The sequence below is a fragment of the Fukomys damarensis genome, unplaced genomic scaffold (genome assembly GCF_012274545.1).
Source record: "Fukomys damarensis isolate Sample0158 unplaced genomic scaffold, DMR_v1.0_HiC HiC_scaffold_17, whole genome shotgun sequence".
Taxonomy (NCBI): domain Eukaryota; kingdom Metazoa; phylum Chordata; class Mammalia; order Rodentia; family Bathyergidae; genus Fukomys; species Fukomys damarensis.
Window position 1 is genome coordinate 34262773 of NW_022900929.1, and position 24176 is coordinate 34286948.

A 24176-nucleotide genomic window follows, 5' to 3' on the forward strand; every position below is an offset into this window, starting at 1 on the left:
GTACAAAGAAAACACTTTCCTCAAACTCTTAATTTTGTGTGTATTTTTTTTTGGCTTGAAGAGTCAATGGTTTTATTTGTGATTTTGTAGATTAAGAAACGAAATAGAAAAATACATTGAGAAAGGATTGTGTTTGCAGAGGACTGGCATGTGTCGTGTTTCTTAAATGCAAACATATTTTTAATGTGTGCTTAGGTCATTTTTTTATGTGTGCTGAGGCAATTTTTAAGAAACTAAACAAAATGATAAAATTGCATCAGTTCATCAGTGACAAAACAAACCTATTTTGGAAAAAAAAATGTGGGGGAGTGGGCAAAGTAACCTTGGGTTTGTGCGTGCCAAAGGAGTGTTCCCATCGCTGGTGGTGATGACTTCTGCCCCGGGAGAGGGCGTGGCCAGGTCTGGCCTCTCAGTGTGTCATCTCTCTGGCACTGGATATTGCTGATCAGAGCCCTTTCCTAAGATAAAACCCGCCTGCTGAACAAACCACCCCTTGACACCGGGCTTGCAGATGGGAGCAGGACAGTCCTAGCAGCTTCTGATCCCAGGTTCATCCTCCCTCAACTTGACAGCCTCTTCACTTCTTTAATTCTGAGAGTCGGTCCTGCATCTTTCCCAGCAAGGTGAGGTGATGAGTCGCTTCTTATGGGTAAGCTCGTCTAGCTCTGTTCTTGTTACCTGCAACTGAGAGAGCCCTGACTACTCTGCTGAGCGCCCGGGTGTCTGGCTGGGGCTTCGGCTGTAGCAGAAGGGAGAGGCTTCTCTTCCAGAGAAAGGGCGAGCAGCCGGGCACTGTCTCTTCTGGGAAGAGGGCTGCTTTGTTCAAGTCGGGAGTTGTGGCAGCTTCCTGTTGGTGTCCCCCCCCACCCCGAAACCTGCCTTTGCTGGGGGTGATGACGGCCCCCAGAGTAATGATGTATGTAGTCTTTTTAGCTCAGAGTTCACTGTGGTTCTATTCTCTTAAGTTATCAAATTAATGGACTTCTAACTTCTACTTCAAGGGCAGGAGTCTTGGCCATTAGTTCTGAGGAGAGACTGAAATGGAAAAATCAAAGCTTGGCAGAGTCCGACAGTCTCAGGGCTGAGGGTCTAAGGTTTTCCCCTCCTGCTGAACTCGAGAAGGTCACTATGCCCAGAAGATGAACTGCTGAAACACAGCTACCTACCTCCCTATGTCTTAAAGATAAACTGTAAAAAAAAATTTTACCTCCACCACCCTACTCTTTGCCAAGTTATGCTTTGGTAAAATTCTGCTTGTTCCCTCGCCTTGGCTAAAGGACAGATAAATACAAAAACAAACTTAGAAACGGAGCTCAGAGTCTGGAAGGTGGCTTGCACTGGGCCTACTAGCTAGCGATAAACCTGCCTTTCCCTTCAGTTCTCTGAGTGTCGCCCTCTTCCTTGGTCTGCCTGCCTCCTGAGTGTCATTTCAAGACAATTTGACACCCACCCCTGCTGCACCTCTGCCAAGTTGTCAGCTGCCTCTGTGTTTGCTCTCAGTGCCATGCGGTGTCACTGCTAAAATACAATCTGTCCCCCTGGCACTGCCCTGCTCTTGGTGCACAGCACTGACGGAAGCCGAGCCTCCAGCTCTAGGGTGCTCTCTTTGCCCATGGCTGGACAGTCTGGGTAGACTGGCCAGGCGCCCCTACTGTCTGCGCCTGGCTGCTTTTATCCCCTTTCTAGCAGTAGGCTAGGAGAACTTCGCGGAGCACACACCACAGGCCCCACCCCCAAAGGGAAGGTGGCTTAGGTTGGCCACATCTTCCGGACTCAGACCCACCTCTAACACCAGCGTCATGGCTGCTTTCCCCAGGGCTTGCAGTGCCAGGGAGGCAGGGTACAAAGGGGTTCCTACTCTGCAGGTCCAGCTGATCTGACCCGGGCTGCCTTCCCCCTACTTCTGCTGTGCCCCTGGAATGCCGTCCCCACTTCCTACTCGGTGATGAACTCCTAAGAGTTGGGCCATGTAGGGGGCACCAAGTGCTATCTCTCTTAAGGCTGGCTCTTGAAGGAAAGCTGGCAAACTGTTCACCCTCTCACAGGATGCAACAAGGACAGCATATCTGATTTTTGTAAAAACAATGATAATGATACTGAGGTCATTTCAGGAGCTGTGACGAGTGCACATGCCACAGTGCTCGTAGGCGTCAGCTCTGGTATCCTGCCGGGTTGTCGAAGTCGCGCTTTCCTTGATGGAGATGGGGCAGGAAAGGGATGAACTGACTCAGGCTTGCGATGGGTCGGGGTTTAGTCCGCACACTTCCGTGAGGCTGCTGTCCCCACTGTCGGTCTTGATTTGCAACCGAGGACGCCAGAGCTCAGCAAAGCTGGGTAGCTTGCCAATGACCCCGTTTGACTCCCTCATCATTTCCTGGGTGGGTGCGCCCCGTTCACTGTGGAATCAGGGACAGTCTGAGAAGCCTGCGCCCAGCCTTTCTGTCTGTCCTCATATCACCCAGGGCCCTTTCCACAGAACTGGGAGGAGACGTGCTGGACAATGGCTGCAGGCAGTCAGTTCCTTTTGAATAAACCCTATTCCCCTTCTTTGAAACAAAATTAAATGCAAACACAAAGTTAAGAGCAAAGAAAATTAAGAGCAAAACTCAATTGTGTGTGTGTGTGTGTGTGTGTGTGTGTGTGTGTCTGGGAACTAAACCCAGGACCTTTTCCACTGATCCATATCCTCAGCCCTTTAAAAAAAAATTTTTTTTTTCAAGATAGGGTCTTGCTAAATCACTGAATTTGCCTTGGCTGGGCTTCAACTTGCAATCCTTTCACCTCAGCCTCCCAGAATTCTGGAATTACAGGTGTGCATTACAATGTCAGCATAATTATTACTTTTTTGAAACAATGTCTCATTATCTTGCCTCCGCTGGCCTTAGGCTCCCAGCTGTTGGGAGTACAGATTCATGCCACTCCACTTATGAAGCTTAAGTGGGTTTTTGTTCTTTGAAACTGGAGTATCTAAGGCAGAGCCTGCCTGAGCCAAATTGCAGTAGCAGCAGTTACTGTCCCTTGGGGCTCCGCTCTCTTAAACCAAACCAGTCTCAGCTCATTCTGGGATAAATGTGAAACAATTTAATTTCTTCTAGTAATTCTTGCCAACTATACTCTGTCAAATTCTCCTTTCCTGCTATATATAAATGTTTTAGACAAGAGAGTTCTCATATATAAAACCCTAGCCATTGTTCATGCAAAGAACATACAATGTTATTTTGTGTACATTTTTGTATTTGTAAAGCTTTTTTTTATTTATGTCCCTAAAATTAAAGGGTCCACAATGTAGAAGGAATACTCGTGAAGTAAGTCTTCAGCCTCTGAAACCTAGACACACATCACCCTGTACATCTCAGTAGTTAATGTGCCAAGAACTAATTACAAACTGTAATTTTAAACTCTGTAGCTTGGCCCGTGAGTGTCCCCCATGCCCGTGTGTTAAAAGCTTGGTCCCCAGCCTGTAGCACTGTGAGGAGGTGGTGGAACATTTAGGAGGTGGGAACCAGTGGAAGGAAGTTAGGTCACTGGGGAACATGTCCTTAAGGGGATGCTGGGACCTGGGCCTCTTCTGTCTCCCTGACCATCATGAAGTGAACAAGCTTTCTTCAGTTTGACCTCCATCACGATGTCCTACACCATCACAGACTCAAAGAAATAGAACTGAGAGACCATGGACTTAAACTGAAGCCATCAGCCAAGATGAACTTTTCTTCTTCATAAGTTGATTGTTGCAGGTATTCTGTCTCCGTGTTGGAAAGCTGGCTAACACAAGCACCAATCCAAGGGACATTATGGGGAACAGCATGTTATTGCTCGTCTGTGTGGCAACCCATTCTCTATGTGCCTATTTTCTCTTTCCCAATGAGATGCCTTCTTAATGTAGCACATTTTCCCTTTAAAAGCCTGGAAGCTGAGGGTGCCTTTTTATATCTGTAGGATTTTCCATGTCCTAAATGATTACATTAATATAATAAAGCATCCTGCCACTTAGTCATGCCATGGGAAATGTCTTTTTTTCTTTCTTTTTTTTTTTTTGTTTTTTTTGTTTTTTTTGAGACAGGGTCTCACTGCATAGTTGAGACTGACCTGGAAGTCACTATGTAGCCCAGGTTGGTCTCGAACTCACAGCGATCCTTCTGCCTCAGCCTCCCAAGTGCTGTGATTATAGGCGTGCACCACTAGCGGAAATACCTTTTCTTTACCAATTTTTTTTGCAGTAAAAAATCAAATAAGTAAAAGCAAATGATCAATCCTTGGTCCAATTTGTAGTGAATAGCACTTTTAGGGGCAAACGATGAAAAATAAAACCAAGAACAGCTAAAATTGCGCATGGTAAACTCTTACAGAATCACATGGGGGGGGGATAAAAAATTTGCTCTCATTAAAATTCGAGTTGTTAAGAAATAACAGCCACAAAAGAAAAACCACAAGGTGAACTACAATGGGTGATATTTCATGGTGTGTGGGAAAAGCCTGATCTTAGAGAACAAGTGGAAAAACTGGAAACAGCTAGATATTGTTTTATTGAAAGTTTACCAAGAAATTAAATTGGGTTAATTAGATTTGCTCAGATAAATACTTTTTCCCTTATTTCTTTTATTGAGAATTATAAAAATACTTTCCTGTTATAAACAATTGGGATAAAACAAGAATATTCTTCCTCCCTTTTCCCACCCAAGACCCACTTTCCTTTCCTATAATCAGATGTGTTTTTCATGAAATATGTTCCAGATAAAAGTTCAGTAGTGTGCTCATAATAATGTTTAATAAGGTGAAGTTAAAACTTCGCCAATGCTGTAAAAAAGGGAGAAGTTAAGGGCCGGGGATTTAGCTCAGTGGTTCTGCCGCCTGCCTCTCAAGTGCAAGGTCCTGAGTTTGATCCCTGGTACCAATACATACATACATACATACATACATACATACAAAATGGAGAAGTTAAAAGATGGACATTAGAGTCAATGATTAGGACAAGTGTGCCAGGGCTCGATTAAGGGCTCCCTTTGTCCTCCATGGCTGTCATCCTGAGATGCTGCTGTCACCTCTGCAAATCACCCCTGCCTGGCTTTGCTTTTCTCTCACAGACACAGGCCCCCCTCGGAGAAATGATCCAAGGGGAAATGAGCAGAGCAAGATGAGTGCTCCAGGGAGAGTGTGTTGCAGAGGTTTGCTTGTGTGTGTATTTAAGCTCAGCACACACTTCTGCTGGGAACACCACTGCTTGAACACGCCCAGGCCAGCACTGCCAAGATCCCTGGGAAGTCAGCTGGCAGTGACCAATTGACCAACTGAGCTCTTCTGAGGGCCTTTCTGGAGACCAGGGGCTGGGGGCCCTGGAGCTGGGGGTGGACTCTGATCCCACGGTGCTCAGTGGAAGCACATTTGTTGGAGTACTGTCCTTGTTTTGGGTGGAGTTGGAATTCTTTTGATTGTCTCAATTTTTAGTGGGAAGAAGGTGAGTTTTGTAGGGTAATAAGTTATATTAGGCCTGAAGACATCCTCTAGAAATATTCCTAAGCTGGGAATGGTGGCACCAGTCTGTAATACCAACACTCTGGGAGGCTGAGGCAGGAGGATCCCAAGTTCAAGCCTAGCGGTGGAAATGTAGCTCAGTACAAAGACCTTGGGTTCAACTGTTAGTATAAAGTGTATGGGGGGAGGGATGCTAAAGGAAAAATCACATTCAGACCCTGTGGGACTTGAGTCTGAATGACTCAAGGGCCCCTTGCTCTCACCTAAGCCCCCCAAGGATCTGCAGGGTATGTGACACCCCCAGGTGACCCCTCATGCAGTTCTGGGCTTTGAGCAGCCCTGGAGCTAGGCCACGTAGGGAGATGTGACCCATGCAGGAGCAGGGAGGAAGGAGCGCCAGGAGGGAGGTGCAGTCTGGGAGGTGGGAAGGCCATCCAGCTGGCTCTCTGCTCGCTCTGTGCTGTCCCTGCCTTGGCTCTTCCTGTCGGGGTCCCAGCCCCAGCCACCACCCCTGCACTAGGCCAGGTCCATGACTGAGGACCTCCCAGGCCAGCTGCCCAGCAGTGCTAGTACCAGAGATTGAACTCGGGACCTTGAGCTTGCAAAGCAGGCGGTGGAACCACTGAGCTAAATCTCCGGCCCAACAGTGCTGCCCCAGGTCTGCCCCGCATAAGGGGTTGGCAGAACATGAAGGCTCAGCCCTGTGACCAGTGCACTGCAGGATGCAGAGGGCTTCCTTTCATCTCAATTAGCCCCAACATATTTACCTAAGAAGTCTGAAACTCCCCCATTCTAATCTCTACATTTATTTTTCAAGTATAAAGAGGCCAAGACCCCCTGGAATGAGGTATTTGAGTCACTCATCCCCCGCCCCGTCTGCCGTCTCCCCCAACTCATCCGGGTGCTCTGAGTTAGAACCCCCATGCTCTGGGTCTAGAACATGACTTTCCCCTTTGGCTTCAAAGAAGCCTGGTTTCAGACGCACTTGGAGATTAGAGATCTCCATCCACAGAACACTTTTTCTTCCAGTTTCAAGCTTCCCCTGTCCTTTGTGGCAAGATAAAAGTTAAATATCATGGCCACACACATCTAGCATCTGCACTCAGATCCCACCACAGCTCCCTTCTCTTCTTGCCTTGCTCCTGGCACTGGAAATGAGGCCAGAGGAATGGACAACTTAAGTGAGAGTGTTTTAAAACCCGTGAAGTGCCAGCAGTTACTCAGGGGGATTCCAAACTACTTTTGATTTGCAAGGGGACTGGATGTGTGCTTTGGAGAACACGGCTCTGCTTATCGTCATTAATGGTATCATCCAAGTGACCCGCCCCCCGTAACACAGACAGACAGGGCAGCGACACCTCTGCCCATCTGCCACACCTCACTGCCAGGCATTCTGGGGGTGGACCTGGCCATTGCCTGCCTTCCGGTGGGGTTGTTGAGACCAGAGACAGCCTATGATTCAACCAGAGCCTCAGTAAAGAGCGTCTTGAAAGGGGCAGGGGAGTGATAAGGAGGTTCTCGACTTGAAAGGGTGCTGCAGAGCTCAGAGCCAGCAGGGAGAGAGAGAAAGGGACATGTTTTGTTTTATTTTATTATTTATTTATTTGAGGTGGGTTGAGACAGAGTCTCACTATGTAGTTGAGACTGACCTGGAACTCACTATGTATTTTTTTTTTTTTTTTTTTTTTTTTTTTTTTGAGACAGGGTCACTGTGTAGTTCAGGCTCGCCTTCAACTCACAATGTAACCCAGGCTGGTCTTGAACTCGGGGTGATCCTCTTGGCTCTGCCTCTAGTGCACCACCATACTGGGTTTTAAATGTACTTCTAAAGACAGCTGTGCACAGACTACAAAGAGGTTTTGCTTTTGTTTTTAATTTCTGATGTTTTGTTTCTAATGCAGAGATATGACGCACTCTCTGAACTGCCAGACATTACATCTACCAAACCAAACAAAAGGCTGAGCTGGGAGTGGTTGCACATACCCATAATCCTAGCACTCTGGGAGGCTGAGGCAGAAAGATCACAAGTTTGAGCCCAGTCTGGGCAACTAGCAATCCAGTGAGACCTTGACTCAAAATTTTTTTTAAAAGGCTGGGCATTTATTCAGTGCAAAAGCCTGGGTTTAATCCCAAGTACTCCAAAGAAAAAGAAAAAGGAAGAAAGGAAGAGTGAGAGAGAGAGAGATAAAGGGTTGAAATAAGAGACATAATAGATTACCAAACTCTATTCTGGCCCGTAGCCTCCACCATCAGCTTGGAACCAAGGCCAGGTATTTGTTTTCAGTCCTCAGACAGAGATCTGGGGTGTCAAGAGAGAGCAGTGAGTGGTGTCTCTCCTGGCCTGGAGCCTAGCTACTTCACCTCCAGCCTCGCTCCCTCCTCTCCCGGATGATGTTGACATATTGAGTTTCACCTTTTTAAAAATAGCTTCTGCAGCCAAGGAGGAGCTCTCCGGAGCCTGGCCCCTGCAGGGCACCATCCTAGCCCAATTTCCCTCCACTCTACTCAAGACTTTCTTGCCCCGAAAGTGGATTTCTGTTGTTTGAAATCCCCCCAGAGGGCGGCTCCTTGGGCTAAACTCCGGCCTCCTTCCCCTCCTTAATAATTCATCTGGCCTGTCTTCAGCAGGTCCCTGATGGTGTCACTTTCTTAACAAAAACCCCTTGAAATCCCCAGGAGCCGCGCCGTCCCACAGCTCCACATGACTGTCCTGAGCCCAGAATAGACGAGGCTGGAATGGACCTGCTGGCCTCGGGAGGCCAGTGTGAGCTGGGAACTCATGTGCTCGTCCCTCGGAGCCCCCGAGGGGGTGAAGAAGACAGCCGGTGCGGAGACACACTGCCCCTGGAGGCTCTCCCTCTCCCAACTTCGCATCCCCTGGCCCTTTGTGGCTCTCAGGTATGTCTGTATTTGGGGAGGGGCTCCGGCTGCCTAAATTTGACCCCCACTTCAATGACTGTGAATCAGATCACCTGCTTTCCTATAGAGTGAAGCCATGGTGTTGGCGCAAGTCCCTCTCTTGCTGGAGGCGCCCCTTCACGTCTCCCCCGCACCCCGTCGCTTACCTATCCCTACTCCTCTCTGCTCAGATCTGTTGACAATAGCAGTGACCTTTGATCGAGGGCATTCTATATACCTGATACTCTCCCAGCTAGGGGTTAGTGTCTGCATTGGATGAAGAAACTGAGGCTCAGAGAGGCCAGGGAGCTCTCCAAGGTCACACAGCAGTGTTGATGGGCAATCTTTGATGGCAGGTTTTCTGGGAATGAATATGGTACTGGGAAGAATGGATGTCATCATGTACACGTGAAGCACCTAGTAGGGAGTCAGACACATGACAGTTCTCAACCACGGAGTCCAGCACAGTGCACGGTGGGTCGTATGTGTAGACACTTTTGGCTTAGAGAGAGTCATATGCACGGATTTCACTCCACTCACAAATCTGTCCTAGGCATATCAGAGACACCTTCAATATGCCCCATCTGGTAAACTTAGTGGGCTACAAACCCAGAAGCAGCTGTAGGAAATCAGCTGTCCAGATCTGCCCCCATCTCTCCCCAGGGTGGCAGGGGCTTTGTGTCAGCCACCCACGATCTGAGGGTCAGCATTCCTCTATCCCTGGCCGAGCTCAGCAAGGTGAGCCTCACTTCCTTCCGCTGGCCAGGGTTGGACTTGCTCTTTGGGTCACTTACAATGCCCCCATCCTGCCTCCTAGAGACCCTCAGCGTCTGCTTCCCCTGGGCCCCGGCTTGGTGGGGCCACCCCTCACCTGAACCCGAGGTCCCACCTCACACTGGCATCCTAGTGTCCAGCACACAAAGTAGTAAAGCCACTGGGGGGCCCCTCGTGAGAACCCTGCTCACCTTGGCCCGGCTGACAGGGGTGGTGTGGGTGACTCAGAGCGGCTTGAGATGTGTCATTCTCCCAATCTCTGCCCGCTCCATCTTATCCTTCCCGAAGAACATGTCCTCAAGATCCAGGCAGGCTTCTCTCCCCCGCTCTCCCTCGGACCACCTCCTTTCCAGAGGTCCCTGAGTCTGGTCAGCCAGGCCCACTATTTTTGGGGGGATAAGGAAGAGATTAGACCCAGGGCTTCTCACATGTTAGGCAAGTGAGCTAAGCTGCAACTCCAGCTTTGCCAAGTTGCCCAGGCTGGCTTTACACTTGTGGTCCTCCTGCCTCAGCCTCCCAAGTAGCTAGGATCACAGGTATGTGCCACCACAGCCAGCCAGGTCCGCTCTCCATATGTTACATAAAGGGAGGCCGGGAATCAGGACAACCCCTCTGCTGGATGCCTTGCTAAGGAGGTCAGGGACCGGTCTTCACTTGCTCACACTTGGAGGTGACACCATGGAAACAGAGGTTTAGTATCTGTGTCTCCAACAGTGTGGCCTCCTTAGAGTGGCTCCCCACACGGGTTTGGAATCAGATGGGCTTCTCTCCTTGCTCTGTCGGGTGTCAGTTGGGTTACCTCAGACAAATTCCCTGACCTTGTCAGTCTTCAGCCTCTGTCTGTGAGAAGTATTTACCTGAGGTGCGAGAATAAACTTAGCGTGGCACACCGAGCTCCCAGGCTGGCGCAGCGTGGCTTACTGAGGTTGCTGTTTCTCTACCACCTCCACACCTCACCTGGTGTATGCAGGACTGGGCCTGTGCCCCTGGACCCTTGTCTTTTCCCAGCTCCTTCAGGGAGGAAAGGCCACGCGCCTGGGACACAGAAAACCATGGGAAGATATGTAATGTTTTATGTGGAATTTTAATATTTAATTTTATTAATATATTTGATATTAATATTAATAAAATCATACTTATTTTACTATTTAACTTGAATAGTTTCTCTTCCAAACCTTTTTTCATTTTTAGCTGACTCATAGTAATTGTATATATTTATTGAGTGCAGTGTTACAGTGCAGTGCATGTATAAGATGTGTAGTGATCAGAGACAGGGTAATTGGCGCCTCTGTCACCTCTGATAACATTTCTTCGTGTTGAGATCATTCAGAATATTCTATTGGCTATTTTGAAATATTCCATTAATTGTTGTCAAACACAGTTATCCTGTGTAACATTCTCAATTTCTCCCATCCAACTGCGCCCTGTGACCTAACCCTCCTCACTTCATCCCCCGTACCCTTCCCAAGCTCTGGTACACAAACACTATTCTAGTCTCTAACAGTTTTGTTTCTCAAAGTTAATTTCGAAGAACTTCTGGAAAACTCGAAGGACAAAGCCCCCCAAATCCCACCAGGCGATACGATAACTGCCTTTCCCATCTTCTTCTCCTTCAGTGATGACCTTACAGTCCTGCTCTCCGTGTTCACACATGTGTTTTAGCTCACACATCATAGTCATGGGTAGTTTCTGGGTTATAACCCGAACTTTGTAATAATAACTTTAATGTCATATTCCATTGTGTGCGTCATCATTTATTAGGATCTATTGGGAACCGTCAGGGTTTTTATAGCTACTTTATTTTTTGTAAACGTCCATGGAATTTCTTGGAGACTAGTCAGTTGGCCATTCCCTAAGCCCTCCGTGAAATATTTGAATAAGTTTAAGAGTCACAGCTCTGCAGGAGGGAGCGTATGGGTGTAAGGGACAGCACGCACGATGGGGGATGAGTGCCCAGGCAGTGACCAGTTTTGATGGGGGGGATGAGCCACCAGTCTTCCCAAGGCACTGCCCAGCTCTCCACTTGACCCTTGGTAGGTTCCCGGGACCACCCTGTGTCTGTCCACCTAGGCAAGGGTTCCCATCCTGGGGCAGCCTGTTACCATCCAGCGCCACTCTGGCCAATGCCAACTCATCAGATGAGCTGTTCTCCTCCCGGTTACACCTATCCTGTACTCTTGGGTAACTCCTCCTGCACTTTCCACATTCTCTCCAGGAAATCAAGAAGCACAGCTGAAACATCTCTTTTTGTTCATCCCACTGTGTACCTGGTATTATTTTTCTAGGAGTAGGAGACAGAATGCTGAGTAGGTCAAACATCTGGCCCTCATGAAACCTACATTAAGCCAGACAATAAATCGGGACAATTTCTGGTGTCCGAAACAAAATGTATGATATGAGTAGCTGACAGCAGGGAGGGATAGCTTAGAACTAAGATCTTAAGAATGAGGACACAAGGTGGTCAGGTGGGTTCTAGAAATAGAAAACCCAGGTGTTTGGCAAGCAGAGATCAGAGGGAAGAGGAGGAGAAGGCGAAGGTGGCAGAGACATCAGAGCCATATGCTGGGTCAGATGTGCAGGAAGCAGCTGTGGGGCCTCTGGAGAATTCCTACCGCCTGTGCTTTACACAGGTTGCTGTGCTGTCACTGGGGACAGAGGCACAACAGGGACACTAGCGAGGAGACTCTGGTTGCAGCCCAAGAGAAAGGACGATGGCTTGATAAAGAGTGGTAATGAAGATCTGTCTGAAAGTGGAATTTACTGGACTATGGACAGATTAAGCATGAAATGATAAATCACAGGTGCCACTTACATTTTTGCCTTAATAACTGGGAGGGGGGCTGGGGATTTAGCTCAGTGGTTCCGCCGCCTACCTCACAAGTGCAGGGACCCGAGTTTGATCGCCAGTACCAAAAAAAAAAATAATAATAATAATAACTGGGAGGTGCTCAGCTTGGGGACACTAGGATAGAAATGAGTTTGGCTGGAAGGGACTGGAAATTTCTGTCTAACTTGAGATTCATATTCAAGCAGCTCTGATCAGATGGGCAGTTGACAACACAAGTCTTAAGATCAAGAGCCAGGTCAGCGAGATAAGCTGTGTGAATATAGACGCAAGGTAGAACACACATACTTTGAAGCCGCTGAGCTGGACAATCTCCAGAGGAAGGGGCAAAGGGACAAAAGAGAGGGAGCAGAATTCTGTGTTTTCCTGCTCTCTGCCTTTCAGAAGCCTTTCAAAAGAATGAAGTAGCAACAGCCAGTGAGATCTAGAGGAACCAGTGAGAAGATGGAGCCCTGAGAGGCTCTGTGTACAAACCTCTGACACCATCCTCTTTCTCAAAGTAGGATGTGGACCTATTTTCAGGGTACATAGGCTGTATGCCTACTTGCCCATGGCCTTCCCTCCCCTGGTATAGACCTGCTTGCCAAGGGTAGATTCATAGCTGGCTGGCAGCTACCTGAGTCCCACTATCTCTGCCATCAAGGCAGCTCCCTCCACTGCTCCGGAGGCTCCACCCCAGCTCCAGTCCTCCCACCTCACACCCTTCCCTCCCAGCAGAGCTCACCCACTCTGTGCGTGTGAGGCAAGCGTATGCCTGCCTCTTCTTCCGTGTCCTGCTGCTTCCCCTCCTGGAATGTGCTCTCTGCTGACCTCTAAACCTAATCCTTACTTCAAGCCCAGCTCTAGGCCCAGCTCCCAGGTGCACCATCGGCTCCCATGTTGGTCCTGGACCGAGCTCCTTCGGGGCCCACTTCTCTGGGTTTCCCTTTTATCCACAGGGTCCCAATGCCAGCCACCATCTGCCTCGCCCTGCTGTCCACTCCATCACCATCACCCCCAAAGTTTTCCCCAGAAACACTGCTCGCATGCGGCTACCTCTCTCATCTCCACCCTCACCCTGGCCATGGGTTCTCTCAGAGCCCTGAAGGCCTCCTCAACTCCAGCCCTGCCCACGCCTGTCCTGTGAGTGACCTTACTCAAGCCCCTTTTCTACTTAGCTTTCTCCAGGTAAAGCATGGGTGTTTTACCATGGTCTCTGAGGCCACACATGACCCACCCTCCCTGCCAGGCGCCTCCCTCAGCCCTCCTCGTTCTGGGGCTCAGACACCCGTGCTTAGTCCCCAGACATGGCGGCACTTCCGTGGTGGCTAAGTCGAGCCAGGATCCATCCTCAGTCTGGGCTCTTCCCTGCGGCCCCCACAGAGCCAACTTCGAGTCTTCCTTTAGGCTTTGGCTTACAGGCCAGGAGGTCACCCCTGATTCCTCCTCCACTCTAGACCAGAATATCTACAGTTGATGATGATGGTAATTGCTTGCATTCACATTCGCTTACTATCAAATCTCCTTCACTGGAAGCCAGGCAACAGCCTGGACCACATCAGTTTTCGTACTCTGAACCTGTAGCATCGTTCCCAGAGCTCAGGAGGCGCTCATCAAATGTCTGTCATCAGTGAACAAAGCTTTCCCTGACCTCTCAAGCCCAAGCTGCCTTCCAAGTTCATGTACAGTTAATTCTTCCCAATTTATTTGTCCTGTCACAAAAATAATAAAAACAATGATAACTACTACCCCTTATTAAGTTTTATTATATGCCAAGCTCTGTACACCCATCATATAATCAAATGAGCGTGTATCTTTACAAGAATCCCATGAGAGAGTCTGTTAACTCTTTTTACAGATGAGAAAAATGAGTCTCTGAAAGGTAAACTATCTGCCTACCCAGCTAGTCAGTACCAGAGCCAAGGCACAGATCAAGGTACCTTTGACTCCAAATCTCACACTCTTGTCTCTAGATCTATCAGAGTGGGCCTCATCTAAGGATGTGAATTTTGTCATGGTTGTTGTACGCTTTTGGTTTGTGGCCTCATGGTTTGTATTTTTGGTGCCTTCCGCCTGCACATAAGATCATTTGTGTCACGTGTGAGTGTGTGTCACTCAGCACGTGAGAGCCGTGTAGGACGAAAGGTCCCAAGTTTCTATCAATGTTGTTCCAAGAAACGAGTTCCAGGGCTGGTTCTGCGAAAGGCAGAGTGGATGGCCACATCCAGACCCTGATGTGAAGGGGCCCCAATATCTCCTTTCCAGGCCATGCTGGCCCTGCCCTGTCCCCTGTCCCTGCCTGGGAAATCCTCACCATTGGAGCAGTCATTACCTATTAGGCAACAAAGTCATTACCTATTAGGCAAAAAAGCCTCTCCCATAGATGCTCTGGGTAGCTAAAGGGATTAGCACAGATTAAATTGTCTGGAGGATCCAGGGCAGGCCAGCTGGAGAATAACAGAATCTCTGCACTGAAACAGATGGGTTGGGTTCTAGGCCAACCTTCTTGCCCAGCACAGGAATCTCTTTTTATCTATCTCCCAGGCAGGTACCCATTGCATAATTCCAGGGATAGAAGTTTATCGTTTCCCAAGCTACCAAGTTCTTCCCTACACTGAAGTCAGATCTACCCACCCACAAGACCTGAGTTCCACCACCAGCTGGGACATACTGTCCCCCTGTGCCACAAAGTCCCATTCTTTCTCGTGCCTGACAGCTCTTCTCACACCTGCAGCTAGCTTCCGTGTGGGAGTCTAGAGACCCTGCCATCACGACCATGGTGCTGGCTGCATTGAGGTTTTGACGAGCCTGGCTCTGCCCGCTGCATTACGTGCTTTGCACGTTATCAGGGAAAGAGGAAGACCCCGATGTTGGCTAGTGGGCCCGCTGCTTGGTGGGAGGAAGAGAGGGCTTCTCAGCCTTTGAGGAAGAATTCCTTCCCTGGGTAGACCTGTCAGGCCCCATCTTAGAACAGTGCCTCCTGCTACTTGGAATGGACACAGCACTTTTTCAGTTTTATTTATTTATTTTTTTGGTACTGGAATCAAACTTAGGACCTTGAGCTTGTGAGGCAGGCAGTGGAAGCACTGAGCTAAATCCCCAGCCCATGCCAATGTACTTTTCACAGAGCTGGCATATATAGATATCTGGCCTGGTGGCTGGAACATGATAACAATAAAAATCTGCACATTTCCTTTCCCTGTCTCTAAATACATGGTTCTTTTATTTATTTAACATAAAATAATTTTGCTTTTAAAAAACATTTGTTCTTGCCAGGAGTGGTGGCGCACGCCTGTAATCCCAGCACTCGGGAGGCTGAGGCAGGAGGATCGCTGTGAGTTTGAGACCAGCCTGGGCTACGTAGTGAGTTCCAGGTCAGTTTCAACTGCATAGTGAGACCCTGTCTCAAAAAAACCAAACCAAACCAAAACAAAACAAAAAAAATTTGTTCTTTTGCCTGTAAATAGTATGTAATATATTTTCAGCGTTGCTATTAGAAACACTTTAAAGTTTAATAAAGAAAAGGATCATTGCTAATAACATGGTCCACAGATAACCTCTTTTATATTTAAAATGTTTTTTATTAGTACATGTTTGCAGTGCATACTATTTATTTTCCTCGTGTGGAGTTGTTCTATGTGCATAATACATCTTAATTCCTTTTTCATTCCCTTTCCCTTCCATTCCTCCCCGTCTTCTTTTTGTTGGTACCCGGGATGGAGCTCAGGATCTTGCACTCACCAGGCAGGCAGTGGAACCACTGAGCCCAATCCACAGCCCTTCCCCTCCATCTCTTGATCTTCTCCCAGCTTAAGAAAGTTCCATCTTCCTATTTCCTATTGTCTTTTACTTTTCTCTCCATTTATAATTTAGGTTTCTCAACTGTATGCATTTTAAGCTCATGCATCTGATTTATTTCACTTAACAGAATGGTCTCAAGGTGCTTCTATTTTTCTACAAATGACTCGAATTTACCTTTCCTTATGGCAGAGTAGTGAACACCATGTTTTATGTGTGTAAGTGTGCAAATACTACATTTTCTTTATCTGTTCACCTGTTTGGGGACATACAATCTGCTTCCAAGATTTAGCTATTAAGAATTCTGCCGCTCTAAACACAGATAAGAATGTATCATTACAATCTGATGTCTTTTATTCTTTTGGGAAGAGACCTTGAAGAGAAATGGCTGGGTCAAGTGGAATTTCTAGTTCTAGTTTTTGAGGAATCTCTCTACTGATTTCCATATTACTTTATATTCTCACCAGCAAAGTACAAGGGTTCCTTTTTTTCCCCCCAAAGCCTCTCCAGCATTTGTTGTTGTTTGATTTCTTGATGGTGGCCAATCTTTCTGGGGTAAGACAGAATCTCAGTGCTGTGTTAATTTGAATTTCTCTAATGGCCAGTGGTATTGAGCATATCTTTATGTATCTATTGCTCATTTGTACTTCTTCTTCTGTAGAGTGTCTATTAATTTCACTTGCCCGTTTCTTCATTGGATTTTTTATTTGGGGGAATCTAATTTTTTTTAGAGCCTTTTACTCTACATATTAGTCCTCTGTCTGAGGAATACCTGGCAAGATTTTTTCCCCATTCTATAGGTGGTCTTTTCACTTTGTTAGCTATTTCCTTCACTGTGCAGAAACTTTTCAATTTGATATAATCCCTTTTGTTGAGTCTCAATACTATTCCTGGGCAATTGATGTTCTGTTCAGAAAGTCCTTGCCTATACCTTTTGTTTTTTGGTTGGTTGGTTTGTTGTTGCTGTTGTTGTTGTTTGAGACAGGGTCTCACTATGTAGTTGAGACTGACCTAGAACTCACTATGTAGCCCCGGCTGGTCTCGAAATCACAGCAATCCTCCTGCCTCAGCCTCCCGAGTGCTGGGATTATAGGCATGAGCCACCATGCTCGGCCTCTATAGCTATTTTCTTCAGGTTTTGTTTTTTTTTTTCCCATGAATGAGTGTTGGATTTTGTCAAAGGCTTTTTCTGTGTCTATTATGATGATCATGTAATTTTTGGCCTTGCTTCTGTTTATGTGCTGCATTACATGTATTGATTTGCATATGCTAAACCATCCTTGCTTCCCTGAAATGAAGCCTACTTGTTCATGATGTATGGTCTTTTGGATGATTCAGTGTATTCTGTTTTCCAGTATCTTGTTGAGGACCTTTGCATCTATATTCACTAAAGAGATTGGTCTATAGTTCTCTATTTTCATTGGATCCTTGTCTGGTTTTGGAATCAGGGTAATGATCGCTTCTAGGAATGACTTTGAGAGCATTCCTTCTTTTTCAATTTCATTAAAAAGCTTGAAAAGACAGTGAGAAGGATAGGGAATGGGGAATAAGGGAAAAGGAAAAATATGTGGAGGCTGGGGACAAGGGGAAAAAATGAGAACCAAGACCTGGCATGTATAGGTACAAGATCCTAGTAATGAATGTAACTGTACTGTCTACCTAGAATGTACCAATAAACTAAATTAAATTTTTTTTGAAAGCTAGAAAAGTATTGTCATTGAGTCTTCCCAAGTGTTTTTGAAGAATTCAGCAATGAATCCATCCAGACCTAGGCTTTTTTTATTTGGTAGGATTTTTATTATGTACTGCTTTAATTTCACTGCCTGTTATTGGATTATTCATACCTTTAATATTCTTAGTTCAGTTTTTGTAACTCATATATATCTAGGAATCTATTAATTTCATCAGAATTGTCCAATTTATTGTTGTACAGGTTTGCAAAGTAGTTATTTAAAATATTTTTTTATTTCAGCCGTGTCCATTAGGATTTCACCATGTTCATTTCTAATTGCATTATTTGGGTCTTTTTTCTCCTTCTCCTGGTTAGATTGGCTAATATTTGTCTATTTCCCTTTATTCTCTCAATAAACCAATTCTTTGATTTATTAAATCTTTATAATTTTTGCCTCAATTTCATTGATTTCTGCTCTGATCTTTATTATTTTCTTCTTTGTACTAGCTTTGGTTTTTAGATAGTTCTTGTTTTTCTAGGATCTTGAAGGTATTTTTAAGTTATTTGTTTGGGCTCACTCTGTTTTTGTGATGTGAGTAATCATAGCTATAAACTTCCTTCTTAGGACTGCTCTCATTGTGGCCCATAAGTTCTGGTATGTTGTACTGGCATTATCATTTAGTTTTAGAAACTCTTTTATTTCTTCCCTGATTTCTTCTGTAACCGGTTGTTTATTTAAGTGTGCATTATTTCGTTTCCATGCATTTGCATAATTTCTATGTTTTCTTTTGTTATTGATCTCTGACTTCATTTCACTATCACCTGAAAATATGCATGGTATAATTTTAATGCTTTTACATTTACTTAAACTTGCTTTAATGGCTAATATGTGGTCTATTTTGGAGAAAATTTCACATGCTGCTGAGAAGAATGCGTGTTCTGTTGTTGGATGGAACACTCTGTAGGTAGGTATCTATTAAGTCCATTTGTTGAAGGTTTTATTCATCTCTGATATTTCTTTGTTGATTTGTCTAGTTGTTCTGCCTATTTATGATAGTGCGGTATTGAGGTCCCCTGCTGTAATTGTGTTCATGATTATCGGTCTTTTACATGCAGTAGTACTTCTTTTATGCAGTTGGGTATGCTGTTGTTTGGTGCATATATGTTAGTAGTTGTTACAGAGATAACATTTTGAACTCCTAATATATTTCCTTCCAGTCCTTTTCTTGACACATATATTGATAGAAATCAGTTCTTATTTTACACACATATATTTATATGCAAAATTAAAATTGTAATTGTAAAATTTATTCTATGAAACAGTAAATAGTTACCATTTTCCTCTGCCATTAAGAAATAGGGGTTTTACTGTATACCTAAAATGTACCAATAAACTCAATGAGAAAAAAAAAGAAACAGGGAGTTTAGCCAGGCGTGGTGGTGCATGCCTATAATCCTAGCACTCGGGAGGCTGAGGCAGGAGGATTTCTGTGGAATTGAGATTAGCCTGGGCTACATAGTGAGTTCCAGGGCAGTCTCAACTACATATTGAGACCCTGTCTCAAAAAATCAACAAAAAAACCCAAAATAACCAAAAAGAAATAAGGTGTTTTAAAAAATGGCTCCATAATATGCCATCATATCACCAAGTTTTCCAACTTCTAATGCTATGAAATTACCCAAAAGCCTTGAAAACATGTCAATAGTATCCAGAATTACAATGATTTTCTTCCTTGCCAACTTGACACAGAATTCAAGATTTCCCCCTAAATAGCCCAGAGAACTCCAAGCCTGTTGTCCTTGTTTGTGAGACAGACCCCTATTACTCCTCTGCTAGCTCAAGACTTTACAAAACACCCCAGCTGATTGCCCATCTCAGGGCCACACCTGGCTTGTCAGTCAGTGAGGAGACTCCTCAAGCAGAGGACCTGGGTACCAAGCACCATGGTTTTAATATGGTTCATTCCCACCAAAACTCATGATAAGGTTTGTTCCCTATGTGCTGAAAGTCTTGGGCCATTAAGTGATGATTAGGTTGTTAAGAAGGATTAAGCAGTTCTCAAGGGAGATTAGTTCTTACTCTCATGCAGCTGTATTGGCTAAGGGTAACCCTCACCATATGCAGCTACTGATGCTAAACTTCCCAGCCTTCAGAACTGTAAGAGCCCATTTTATACTCATTAGGTTGGCAAAACACATAGGTTACTCTTGGTTCACCCCCAGTGGGAACATTCTCACATAGTTGTGGGAGAGTAAATCAGGGACAATTAGGCAATCTCTGGTGATGACAGTGTACTCCATCACCAGCCATTTTTTTTTTCCCAAAGGATACACCCTGAGGAAACACCGTGTGCAAGGGTGGTTACAACAGTCTTTTTTTTTTTTTTTTTGTACCAGAGATCGAACTCAGGACCTTGCACTTGTGAGGCAGGCAGCAGAACCACTGGGCTAAATCCCCAGCCCCACACATCACCATTTTTAAAAAGGATTTCTTATTTCAGACATTTTTAAATGGGCCTCAGAAATTTTTAATGAGCTTTAGAAATAACGAAATATAATAATAGCAAAAACTTAGACACGGCTTATATGTCTGCCAGCAAAAACCAGAAAAATAATGGCAGTATAATTCACAGCTATGCAAATGAACAAGCCAGATCTATCCTTACGAATATAGGTGAATCTGAAAATAACATTGAGAAGCGGAAAAAAAACCATGCTTATAATAGACTGTACATTCTTTTTTTTTTTAATTTTATTGAGTTTATTGGTACATTTTAGGGATACAGTACAGTTACATTCATTGTTGGGATCATGTACCTTTACATGGCAAGTCTTGATTCTCATTTTTTCCCCTTACCTCTGCCCTCCCTTCACCCCCTCCTCCCCTCCCCATCTACAAACACTTTATTTTCATCTTTTCATTCTCTCACATTTTTTTCTTTTCCCTTTTTGTTCTTCCCCTACGTATCACACCTTCCCTACACCTTTAGCTCCTTTCCTCAAATTTCTAAATGTCAGTAATCTTATTAGAATCTTATGCATTGTTGCAGAATATTCACACCAGGGAAACTATTTGGTATTTACACATGTGGGACTTATTTATTTCACTTAGGAGTATATCTTCAATATGTATCCATTTTCCTATGAATGAATCTATTCTCTCGCTCTTTATGGCTGAGTAATATTCCATTTTATAGAAAAACCACAACTTCTTTATCCAGTTTCCAACGGATGGGCAAATAGGTTGTTTCCAAGATTTAGCTATTACAAACTGTGCCGCTATAAACATGGGTGCACATACTTCTCTGTGATATGATTCTTTTAGTTCTCTTGGAAAGATACCCAACAGAGGGATGGCTGGGTCAAATGGAACCTCCAGTCCAAGCTCTTTGAGGTATCTCCATATTGATTTCCATAGTGGTTGCACTAGTCTGCACTCCCACCAACAATGGAGGAGGGTTCCTTTCTCCCCACAACCCCGCCAACATTTGTTATTGTGTGATTTCTTGATAGCAGCCATTCTTTGTGGGGTGAGGTGGAATCTCAGTGTTGTTTTCATCTGTATCTCTCGAATGACCAGTGATGTGGAACATTTTTTCATATATTTTCTTGCTGCTTTTACTTCTTTGTATGAGAAATGTCTGTTCATTTCGGATGCCCATTTTTGAATCGGGTCTTTATATTTGGGGGGACTGATTGTTTTGAGTTCTTTATATATCCTTGATAATATAGTCCTTTGTCTGAGGTACAGACTGTACATTCTTTATATGATGTTGTAGATAGCTTTAAAATATGCAAAACAATACCAAGTGCAACTTTGGAATGCACAAATATGTAGAGAAAGAATGGAGAAATGCCTGGAATGGTAGATATGAACTCGAGCTAGGTCTTACCCCTAGGAAGACAGGGACACATTTGGGTGATGGTCACTTCCACGGGGGGCTTCCACTCTGCTACCAAGGTTATTTTTTAAACTGTGAATGGATTCACGCATGTTTGCGTGACTGTTCGGTATGTATTTTGTATATCAGAAATATTTCTTATCACTTTTTGCAAAGGAGTAATTTGGATTAGAAGACAAACAGGGGTGGTGTGCTTTTCTGGGAGGCTGTATATTCACCAGGACAGGAAAGCAGTCTCTGCCGTCCAAATGCCCCCAGCTCTCTTTCTCTTCCCCTCTGTCCCCTGGAACCCCTGCCATGTACCTTTGGGTTGAAAAGTCATCCTGAAGCCCAAGGGTTGAGCTTGCTTCTGAGTTCCTTTTCATTTCATTGTTTTAGTTTTGTTTTTCAGGACTGGGAATGGAACCCAGGTCCTCGAGCATGGTAGGCAAGCACTCTACTACTGAGCTACATCCCCAGCCCTGTGTTTTTATTAAGGTGTCTTTTCACTACGACATAGCAATTTTACATATTTATGAGGTATTTGTGAGGTCTTTTCCCAACTTGCATAAGACATGACTTCCATTTCCTGTGCTTGGCAGGGACAGCACCAACACGCTTTCTCCACTCCATTACCAGATGATGAAATGGAGTGATTTAGGCCGCGGCCAGTTCTTCCAGGACTAGGAGTGGCTTTCCCTATGCTACAGATGTCACAAAGGCAGTCAGGTAGGCGAGTCATGGGCGGACAGAAGAGAGTGTTCACTGTGAGTGTCAGAGACAAAAGAGCCATCTGAGCAGATCCTTGCGAAGCGGGGACAAATTGTAGCCAGTAAGAGACAGGACTGGGAGAAAAGTGCTCTTGCTCCATCATCCCTGAAAGAGCACTTTTGATGGCAAAAGATGTGACCTGGAAGAGGACTTAAAGGAAAGGATTTAAAGGCTTAAGGAACCTAGGTCAGGGCACAGAAAAGGCACCACCTCTGTTGTCCCTTCCACTCTCCTCCTCAACTTCCCACAACATGGTGGCTGCTATATCAGGCAGAACCCCTTCAGCCACAGTGGCAGATAGCTAAAGCCAAATTCAAACAGACATAAGCAAATAAAAAGTGCTTTTAGGGGCCAGGGATTTAGCTCAGTGGTTTTGCTGCCTGCCTCGCAAGTACAAGGTCCTGAGTTCAATCCCGGTACCAAAAAATAAACAAAAAAGCACCTTTAGTGTCTCACATGACTGGGACATCCAAGATCTAGATCTATGTGGGCTTCAGGCATAGCTGGATCTAGTGGTCCAGATGATGTCTTTGGAATTTTCTCCTTTTCTTTCTATCCCTCAACTTGTTAAACCTAAATTCTTCCACATGCTAACGAAGATGACCAGGGGTATCTCAAAGTTTAAATACTCCTTAGAGTTCATAATCTAGAGAAATGATGATTTTTAACAAGGTGTGGTGGGGCACACCTGTAATTCCAGCACTCTGGAAGGCTGAGGCAGGAGGATCACAAGTTAGAGCTCAGCTTGGGAAAAGTAAATTCACAAGACCCTGTCTTAGTTTCAAAAAATAAAAAGGGGGGCCTGGCTATCTGGCTCAGTGGTTCGGCCACCTGCCTTGCAAGTGCAAGGGCCTGAGTTTGATCTCCAGTACTAAAATAAACAATTTTTTAAAAAGGGCTGGGGATGTGAAGACCCTAGGTTTAACTCCTAGTAACACACATACACATACACACACGAAGGTATCCATTCATTCTTGTTTGCCTAGGACTCTCCAGGATTAACACTGAGAATCCAAAGTCCCAAGGAACCCTTCAGGCCCAGGCAAAGCAAGAAGTTGCTGAGGACCCCAGCCCAGGATGAGGGGTCCCTGCCTGCACTTCGGGTGTCCAGAGCCCTTTCCTCTGAACTTCAGTGTCACTGGAAAGAGGCCCTGAACCCCAACTACCGCCCACCCATAAGACACAGCAGTGGGGGACAGTGGCAATGAGGACTGAAGTGTCTTTTACAGCTCAGCAGGGATCTGTGAGGTGCTGCCAGCTCCCCATGCAGGAAGTGAGGCCAAGCCCAGGACTCCCAGGGTGGCTCTGAGCAGGGCCAGGCTACTTTCAGCAGGAGACAGTTGGGGACAACTCTTGTCCCTCTTCTGCTCCTCACAGACCAGGGGTCCCCTCTGCCTTCTGTGTTGGGTCTCACCGGACACTCCCTAGATCACAGCAAAGAGGACTGTAGACTCGGCAGGAAGGGCTGCCCGCACCCAACCAGGGTACCCTCTGCCCGCTGCCTTTGCCTCACGTCACCAAGCATCACAGCTCCCCATCTGGCAGCCAAGTGGACACAGAAGCCCTGGCGCGAACGGGGGGGTGGGTGTCAACCAGGGCACGGACCTCCCGGAAGGCCAGCCTTAAAACCCACCAGACACCACTAGGAGAGTCATCAGGGTGCTCAGCCTAGACAGTCACACGGCCCACACTCCTCTTGAGTGTAGCAGAGGCTGGTGGGGGCAGCTAGAGGTGGGCCACGGCCTGACCACTCTGGTCCACTTAGGTCCAGTGGGAGTTTCTCACCCGGTGAGAGCACAGGGCTCCCTTCTTCCACAAGGTCTGCACCCCAGGAAAGAGTAGGAGCAACCCCTCCTGGGCACACATGCCCACGCGACACACATTTCTCCACACGGTATATGCTCATACTATGGACACACACTCATGCAGTGCCCTACTCTGATGCTTCGACCAAATACGCACTCCCACAACACTTACACAACATGCACTCACCTGCACAAACTCACCACACAGGCACAACCCCTACATCCAGACACACATGACACACACAGCGGGTATGGGAGAGGGAATTGCCTGCCCTGGCTCCTGC

General features: G+C 45.9%; 1 protein-coding gene across 5 annotated transcripts in view; it reads left to right on the forward strand.

Annotated features, from left to right (window-relative positions):
* Window positions 1–454: 454 nt before the first annotated feature.
* Window positions 455–24176, forward strand: part of Pla2g4e (phospholipase A2 group IVE) — a 67813-nt gene continuing 44091 nt past the window's right edge. For all 5 annotated transcript variants that reach the window (XM_010624757.2, XM_010624758.2, XM_010624759.2 and 2 more), the window contains exons 1-2: window positions 455–623; window positions 8146–8367. In XM_010624757.2, coding sequence (XP_010623059.1) covers window positions 8206–8367 — 162 coding nt within the window. In that variant the 5' untranslated portion in view covers window positions 455–623; window positions 8146–8205. The remainder of the gene's footprint in view (window positions 624–8145; window positions 8368–24176) is intronic.